Raw genomic sequence first — 9,689 nt, forward strand, 5'->3', positions numbered from 1 at the left:
AAAATTGCAGTATTTAAAACAACTTTTTCTAAGTGAGAGAGCGAATCCGCGCTTCTACGTGCAAATGGGCTATAAGCATAAGCACGGTTGCCTCCGCATTTATTTACTCAGTTGCTCGTGCCACATAAACCAACCCCTCCCTTTGCCAAGAAGAACTAGTGCGCCATCATGTGGATGGATGTTTGACTAAATGCAAGTATTTGAATTGTCGTTAAACCAGGCCTGTCAATCAATTTTAAAAATACGCGACACTGTCAGAAAAGCATGGAGGCGATAACAGACATTGCGAAAAATCTCAGGGACAACGAATAGTGGTTCTAATCATCGTATGGTCCGGTAAATAACATTATGCCAAATTTTATAGGACGTAATGGGTTACAGTGATGTGTGATTGACATTTTAGCACTTCAGCGCTTACACTTGCGCGTCTATGTTAAGTGCATTTTTGAGAAACGCAGGGCTGCTGTGCACAATGTAAATGCCGTTTACGTTCGGGTCCAGTCGGGTTCTAAAGGAAATGGCGTCAGGTCGGGTCGGGTTTTTCTTTAAAAAAAAATAATTTATGCACGTCGGGTTCGGGTAAGTAGTGATTCGGGTCGGGTACAGTTTTTAGGACCCGAGAAGACCTCTAGTTGAAAGTCTCTTCGCATCCTGCTAGCAATCACTAAGTTCAGTGGTCTAAAAGTATTTATATGTATATATCTCGCCTGTGGAAGAAGTCGGACCATAAAATGTTCGTCCAATCATTGAATTCGGTTCGAATGCAATGATACGATGTCCTTCCTACCAGTCAACGTATGGATTTCCATACCTCACGCAAACATCACACGTCATCAACACGTTCATCCTCAGAGTTAGACAGACGCCAGTCTCCGAGCGCCACAAACAAACAGCAGCAACTTTTACAGTTCCTCCTGAACCAAAACAACCAGCTTATGCTGCAATCACGCTAGGGCTGCACAATATATCCAAATTATCGACATATCGCGCTATGCATATCGCAACGACTTGCAATAACTGGGGTCATGAACAAAAGACGAAGAGAAAATCACTCACTGCTCTTGGCTGAATAACTATAGCTTTAATAAGAATCAGTACATATTTAATTCATACATTGAAAACTAAGCAGTGTTTAATTTTTAGTAGTGCTGTCAAACGATTAAAATATTTAATCGCGATTAATCGCATTAATGTCATAGTTAACTCGCGATTAATCGCATTTAATCGCACATTTTTATCTATTCTAAATGTCTCTTGATTTCTTTTTGTCCCATTATTTTTTTCTCATTTTAATGCTCTTATCAACATGGAAAAGTGGATCGGCTTGCTTTGTGCAAATGTTTTTTATTGAAAACAATATTGGCATATACTGTTCAATTTCACACTAAAACATTATCACTTGGAGCAAATAATCTCTCACACAATATAACACTGTCCATCAATAAAAGGGTGAAATAAATACTGACGAGGTCCTGATATTGACGAGGGGGCGGAGAATTCGCATCAGCTGTGTGTGTGTGTGTGTGTGTGTGTGCGTGCGTGCTGGCCATCATCAAGTGGTATTCAGACTGGACGTGCTGCGATGATGATAGCTCAGTTCACAACGACAAAACACACAGATCACTTTGGTCTTGTCAATGGAACCATTTGGCAACTTTTTAAAAGCAAACTTTCCATTCAGAATCTTATTGGCATCCATTTCGGCGTCTCGCGCTCGTCATCCACTCAAAACTGGATGTTTTGAACGTTCCTATAACATTCAGAAATAACGTTTTTATAACTTAATGGGAACGTTATGAAAACATTCTTATAACCTAAAATTGTTAGCTGGGGAAGAGGAGAGATTCGCGATTGCACTGAACACGTTTTAAGTGCAGGCATATTCTCTGAGTGAGCCCAGAGAAAATTCTTACAAGAGCAGCGTGTATCTGAGAGCGCGCGGGACTCGAGCAGAGAGATTCGTGCTCGGCACATTATATTCCGCGCGCGAGCAGAGAGATTCGCGCTCGCGCATCCGGCTCGCAAGCCCAAACAAGTGTGTGCGGCGTGCCTGTTGTTTTGTTTCCGGTCTAGCTAGATCCACTTGCGCTTTCAAAACGTCCTCGCGCGCCGCAAGCCATTGAAATGAATGGGTTTCATAGCGCAGCGGCCCGCATGCCGTCCTGTTGCAAAAGCATGTGAAAAAAAAACTACAAAGTTTGCTAGGCCAAAAAGACCGTTAATCGCGCGATAAAAAAATTAACGCCGTTAAAATGGGTTTGCGTTAACGCCATTAATAACGCGTTTAACTGACAGCCCTAATTTTTAGATTTGATTATTCAGTTTCTGTCGTTAAATAAACCAGAATGTGAAACACGTATATAATTTTAAATATATTTTAAAAATAATTTACGTTTATTTTACACACTTTAAGCATTATCGTATCGCATTATTTAACGAGTTATCGCATTTTTCTTCAATATCGTGCAGCCCTAATTCACGCCATACTGTCATTTGCAAGAGATGGAAACCCGTGACGATATACTCAGAGCGTTCCGTGACTCGAATTTATGCGTTTCATTGGCAACACTATCAACGCTGAAATGAATCTGCAGCAGTCAGGTGGTACAGGTCAGCGCTCTTTAAGTTATGTTCATTATTATTGTAATGTTATGTGGTTTGAGACATGAGGTAGTTTAACGCCGTCTCTCGTGACTCTTTTGTTTGCTCTCTGCTGTACGTGTTCATGTGTTTAAGAGGAGGCGTGGCTTTGGAGGCGCTCTGAAGGGAGGGTGGGATCTCATGGTTTCAAAGCTAGCTCGCTATTGCTAGCCTCTCAGAAATTGCCTACCCTACCTTTAAACGCAGAGTAACTACCAACAGCAAAGGCCTGCATATTCAACTGTCAATCATCTGTTGTGCTTAAAACAAGTGTGTTAAGCTGTTTGATCAGGAAAAAATTGGAAACAGATCAATTCCATATATTTATAAAAACTATAATAGTATCTCAATGCTACTAAAATAAGAGTGGAAGGGATCACAGAGGCAGATGTTAATCCCAGGTGTAAAGCGGTCATGAGCGTCCTGTATCAGATCCGACAGGGTTTCGAGAGTAGACAGATCATCAGCGGCCCAGCAGGCATCCGCTGTAGCAACAGCACACACAGTCATTATATATTACCACATACTGTCCGCTAAACACACGGATAAAAACAGCACACGCTAACAAACCTAACCACATTTGCACACTCTCTAAAGGTCATTCATTATGCACACTAAAACTCCTCACTTTAAAAGCTAATGCAAGCTACCACACTGGGTCTCCATGGGCCTGTTAGAACATGCCATCATAGCAAAGGTAGCTTTGAAGTGCAGCTCAGTGTGTGTGTTTGTGTGTGTGTGGTATCGTGTTGCCCAGTGATGATGATGGAACATGACATTTGCAGCAGAGAGTGGGGTGGCCTGGATCCATATGTAGCAACATGCAGCAATAACTCGAACAAACCATTCATTCACCCGTCCATCCATCTGTCCATCCCTCCTCCACTCACAGCAAACTCACAAATCTCTCCGTTCATGAATGTCATTCTGCAGCATTTCTGCCTTGAATCATTTCTCTTCTTCTGCACATGCACATCTGCCCATCTCTCTCTCTCAATTCAAAGAGTTTTATTGCCCTGACTGTTGAATATACAATACTCCAGAAAAGAATATGGCTGAATTACACCTGTTCAAATGAATATTTGTGCATGTGAGCTTTATATAATTGTGTTTAAATGTGTGCCAGCTTGAGGTGGAGGGCTTCCCCAACTGAGTTTTAGTTCCTCTAGTCTTCAGGTTTCTTGAAAGTAGATTAATGTAGAGTTTCATAAAAACAAGTACAGTAGAAATACATATATGTGTGTGACACAAAATATCAATACTTATTCATAAATAAATAATTAAAAATATTAAAAGTAAAATAAAACTCTGAATTCAGATTCATGTGCAATCTAAAAGAAGTTGGCTATATTTAATAACAGGCTTATTTATAGGCTCTGTGACTGTAATGGCTGTTTTCGCAGCCCGTGCAATAACTTAACACCCATAACGCTGCAATTAACTCTTCATCGTGACCTTAACCCTGACCCTAACACTAAACATAATGCACGTTAAAACGGGCCCCCTCGCGCAACTCAACGATCCGCTAGAAACGATCTGTAAAGGAGTTCGTTAGGCTGGGGTACCTGGGGTCTTCCGTGCGGATACATGGTTCTGGAGGTCATCCACGGGGATCTCGATGGTCAGGTTCGAATCCGGAATCACCGTCCGACACCGAACCCTCCCCCCCCCCCCCGTGCGCTCGCGCTGCGTAAACCCGGATCTCTCCTCCGCTCTCCGCGCTCCAATCGTTCTCGAGTAACCTTAGAATTTCGAGGTATCCGATTAAAAGTTTAAAAACGTTCTATTCTTCTGGATCGAACGCTCTTCCTCTTTATGACGCACAGTTACGGCGCGCTACAATGTAACAAGATCATCCTGTGCGGGGCGCGTGCACGCAGAGCGCGCGTCGGAGATCAGAGGAACATAAACAGCGCTGACCTGCGCGCACACGCGGTCTGAATAATCTAAGCGAATCGGTTCGTTAGAGCGATTCACTGATTCATTTGAGTCTCCTTAAAATGTACAATAGTAATCCCGGTTTCCGCCAAAATACTATGCTTATTTTACTACGGGGTTTGGAGTATGTGTCACCATTGTCCTCATAATTCTTGTTTTGGGTAGGCTGTTATAGAGCGAACCGTGAAAGTATCTTTAAATAATGTTAACTAACCACAGTCCCCATTTTACACGCAAATGTAATCACATTTGGTTTGTACTGTGAATTTTTCGAAGATTTTTTTGGTGTAGTTTTTTTTTAAGGAAAGTGGTTCGTAATCACGGTTTCCGCCAAAATACTATGCTTATTTTACTACAGGGTTTGGAGTATGTGTCACCATTGTCCTCATAGAAATAACTTAACCGAATTAATTCTTGTTTTGGGTAGGCTGTTATAGAGCGAACCGTGAACGTATCTTTAAATAATGTTAACTAACCCCATTTTACACGCAAATTTAAGCACATTTTGTTTGTAATGTGAATTTTTCGGAAAAAAAAAATTGGTGTAGTTTTTTTTAAGGAAAGTGGTAAGCATGGTGAAATTCTGGAAGAGGTTAGTCAATTTTCGAAAGTTCTGCAAATCGGCTCGAACGAATCACTAAAAAGAACCGGTTCAAAAGAATGATTCGTTCGCGAATCGGCTGTCAACGAGCCAAACTGCAGTCAGCGAGGGGTGTATTGGATTTCTGAAAATCTAAAATAAATATATGAGAGACTGAGTCGGAGAGAGAAAGGGGTGAAAGATCAGAAGAGAAAAGAAAACGCACAGCAGCTCTTCTCAGCGGTGCTGCCTGTGAGAGATTGACTTAAAGTGCGGAGAGCAAAAGCTGCTTTTAAGGTCGACCGCTTACATTTGTTTATGAAGATTACATAAAATAGGATAAAATGTACTAACAATCGCAAGTGAGAAAACAGTTGAAACCAAATTGCATTGACATATATTATACTATTATAAACTCATCTGCTTAAAATAAAATACTGTTTTGAATGAGAACAAAGCCGCAAGCCGCTATTATCATAACACAGAACATAATGTACAAACATTGCAGCCTTAACGTCTCTTTTCAAGACTGGACCCTGATTGGCTAACAAGATTAAAGTCAAGGCCAATAAGTTACCCAAATGCCCACGTTGTGTCATGACATACACTTTGATCTAAACCAATCGTGAAGCAGGACTCCAGCGCCGGCGCGTCTGGAGTAGCCAGACAGTGTTGCATTATGGGTAATGAAGTCATTTATGTTCTCAATCGCCGCATAATGAAGACGGAAAGCCAATCAGCGTGAAAGAGGCGAGTTGACATTTGTGAATATTTATGAGATTATGAGACAATGATCCCCACTGACAATCTGTACAAAAGAGGTATTATGCGCAAACCGACACACGCACATAATATTTAGAAATGCAAAACGGAAGTGATGACATGAACTGACCAAACTCATCATGACATAAATCCATAGCTATGAAGACTTTCTTACACAGAAAACTTTCCCTGTAAAATTTAAAGAATTTAGCTCAGTAATTAACTCTATTCCCAGTGGAATATTAGAATTAATGAAAAGCTATGTAGAGCAAAATGTACAACGCATTACTCCTAACATTCTTTACATAAATGGTATTGACATTCTAAGCAAAAAATGTACTAATAAACATATCAGAGAATGTTTCTACAATGCCAAAAAAATAATACCTAGAGGGAAATTTTTCTGGAATGCTATTTTTATGAATATTAATTGGCAAAAGGCATGGCTTGTTCCTTTTAAATTTTGTGTCACAAATAAAATTAGAGAATTACATCTAAAAATATTACATAACATATACCCATCTAAGATGTACATTTCAAGATTTCTTGATATTGATAACAAATGTACTTTTTGTAAAAATGATCCTGAAAATGTAACCCACTTGTTTTATGGTTGTTCATACAGTATTGCATTTTGGAAAGAACTTGAGAATTATATATTATGTAAAACAAAACACAAAATCAACATTGAGGGGAAGAACATTATCACTTATTTTGAACACAAAGAAAATAAACTATGTACTATAATAAACCTTTACATTTTGTTAGGCAAGTTTCATATCCATAAATGTAAATTCCAGAATTCTTCACCATCATTTAAGTTGTTTTTGATAGAGGTGGATTTTTATTTTAAGTCTCTTAAATTAATTACAAACAAAAAATGCATATCAGTAATGAACATTCATTTAGAAATTTTTAATGGATAATATGTCACTAGAACTATTTTTGTCATGGGATACAAATCTGTCACAAGTTTATTTTTCTTTATTGGTAACTTGATTGTTTGTGTTTGTTTTTTGTTTTTGTTTTTTTTAATCTTTAATGCATTTATTGTTACTATTATAACGAATGTGAACTGGAAAGACTGAAATGTTGTTATATATATATTTTTTAAACTAATAAAAAAAAAAAAAAAAAAAAAAAAAAAATATATATATATATCCATAGACTGTAAAAAAAAAAAAAATGTCATAGCCATATCATATAGGCTGTCAATTATGATTTACCCATCATACATATATTAATATAGTGGATAAAATATAAAACTCAGATTTAAATATGCAAATCATAATTCGTTTTCTTTTATCACAAAATCACAACACACTTAAAGGAAAATCATTAAAATTAATTAACATCATTACAAAACAATAAAACATATATTCATTTTAAATTAGAATGAGTATTTTCCTTAAAAACAAATTTTTTAGTGGATAGTCTTTCATTGTAAAAATTACGTCAATTACAAAATATTTTCTTGGGAATATTGTTTTAATTATTTTGTCCTCATTAGGCCTATAATTCTCAGTTTGTTTGTATTTTGCAGCTCATTACATCATCCTGCAGGAAGTGACATTATATACTTAAAAATACATGTATAATGTTCATAACCATATACACTAACCCTGTATCTCCATCATGATGTATAAAGACGGAAGGGAAAAGATGAAAGGTGGAAGAAAAGAACAGGAGCCCACAGAGGAAGAGGAGGAGGAGGAGGAGGAGGAAGAGGAGGAGGAAGAGGAGGAGGAAGAGGAGGAGTGGTGATGCAGTGTGGCAGAAATAAAAGAGGGATAGGAGGGTGGCGACAGGCCGAGGAATGAAAAGTGAGAGACAGTGACAGCACACACACACACACACACACACACACACACTGCCTGACAGAGTTTAATGAAATATCATGTCAGAGCGCTCTGCCACAGGCCGCATCTCCTTCAACCAGAGGAAATGAACAGAGAGACAGAAGCGCACACATTCTGCACTGAAAGAGAGAACGACTGCTGGATTGTTACCTTCATTCTGCAGACCTAAAAAATGCTGGGTTGTTTCAACCCATGTTTGGGTCAAATATGGACAAACCCCACCATTGGGTTTAAAAGTTTAATTAAAAAATTTAAACCATGTTGCGTTCGTCCATATTTGACCCAAACTGGGGTTAAAACAACCCAGCATTTCTTCGAGTGTATGAACTCAGAACACTGCACCTAAATGCAAATATAAAACTATTATTATTATTATGATTTTATTATTATGATTATTATAACCATTTGTATAGATCTACACAGATCATATCAATCATACTGCGCTTTAATACTTCCCCATGCAGTTATTTTAATTTTGTAAATATTTTAAATTAGCTTTTTATTTTTGTTTAATTTCTTTTAGTAATTTCGTTAAGTGCTTTTGTCATTTTATTAGTTTAAAAAAAAAAAAGTGTAGAGTCTCAAAGTACCATCTCAAAGTCCGCCAACCAGCGATCAGGGCTTGAATGGATGACAGTGACGCCAGCGTCTGAAGCGCCCCGAAGGGCCTTGAAGAGCGGATGATGACCTTTACGCGCATGAGCTTCAAGCCGGCAAAATCCAGATCCCTGGTGTCCAAGAAAGGAAAGGTCACCAACAAATTCTGCTTTACACTTGGCAACACCCAGATACCATCCCAGATGCAGAAACATAGTGTCGGCCCACATCTGGTGCGAGTGGAATCCACATGCACCGGATGTGGCCCGGATCTGGGCCGACACTATAGGGGCTTTCGCACCGGACGAACCTTTTCATAGTTCCTAGAACTATTGGCGGAATATTTTGGCATGTTCGCACCGCAGGAACTATGAATGATTTTAGTTCTAGGAACTCCTTTTGGAGGAATTCATTTAGAGAGTAGGGTCTAAACCTGCACTATAGGAACTATCAGTGACGACTAACACACAGATTATAGCCTATATTTACTCCAGAAACTAACTCTACGAACATGGAAAATAGTGATAGATGGACAGCTCAATCTTTACGCTGAGGACAAAATCCAACGCAAGTTTGAGGGGACCAAGAGAAACATGATTATGTATTTCTGCTCAGCCAGCAACACTGGACATCAACCACACGGCATACGCTGATACCTTTTCATATATACTGTCTACTTTCTATGCATAGCAGTTCTATCTAATGACGTATTAAACAGGACTGTTAGACAGATCGTAAACTAATGAACACGGAGAATGCGAACACTGTTAGCTCTGGCGTTCTCAGCGCCGTCAAAATAAAAGTCACAACAACGAGCGCGGCTTACGTCACTTCAGAGTTCCTACTGGCGGTGCGAATGCAACCAGGAAAATGTTCTTAAGGAACCATTAGTTCTCGGGGAACCACCCTGGTGGCTAGTTCCTAGAACCAAGTTCCTATAACCCTGTGCGAAAGCCCCTTATGTTGCTGTCTGGGATCCATCATGGAAAAACCAGTTAGGAGCCTGGGGAAGATGTTCAACTGTAGCCTATAAGAGACAGCAGCCAATCCAACCACCAAACAAGAGCTAGAAGCCTGGCTTAACTGGCAAGTTCAAGATATACCAACACGGTGTCCTGGATTCTCGGGCCCCTCTTAGTTTAAGAGGTCCTGATCTCCACAGTGAAGGGCTTTGAGAGGAGGATCAGTAAAGCCTGGTTCACACGGTAGGATAATTAGGCCGATTTTAGCCCCGATTTACCCCTTCCGACAATCTTAAGGATGCTCCGATTATCGTAAAATAATCTGATCAGATATTCCTGCCGTGTGTGGTG

At 39.3% G+C, this 9,689-nt stretch overlaps 1 protein-coding gene across 3 annotated transcripts in view; it reads right to left on the minus strand.

The window, feature by feature from the left end:
- Positions 1-4,560, minus strand: part of tle2c (TLE family member 2, transcriptional corepressor c) — a 29,129-nt gene extending 24,569 nt beyond the window's left edge. The window contains exon 1 of one of the 3 annotated variants that reach the window (XM_056271650.1): positions 4,206-4,560. In XM_056271650.1, the coding sequence (XP_056127625.1) occupies positions 4,206-4,244 (39 nt within the window). In that variant the 5' untranslated portion in view covers positions 4,245-4,560. The remainder of the gene's footprint in view (positions 1-4,205) is intronic. The other 2 variants (XM_056271649.1, XM_056271651.1) reach the window with 2 other exon arrangements.
- Positions 4,561-9,689: the final 5,129 nt, after the last annotated feature.

Source organism: Rhinichthys klamathensis, unplaced genomic scaffold, assembly GCF_029890125.1.
Source record: "Rhinichthys klamathensis goyatoka isolate OS25496 unplaced genomic scaffold, OSU_Roscu_1.1 h1tg000323l_1, whole genome shotgun sequence".
NCBI classification, from domain to species: Eukaryota; Metazoa; Chordata; class Actinopteri; order Cypriniformes; family Leuciscidae; genus Rhinichthys; species Rhinichthys klamathensis.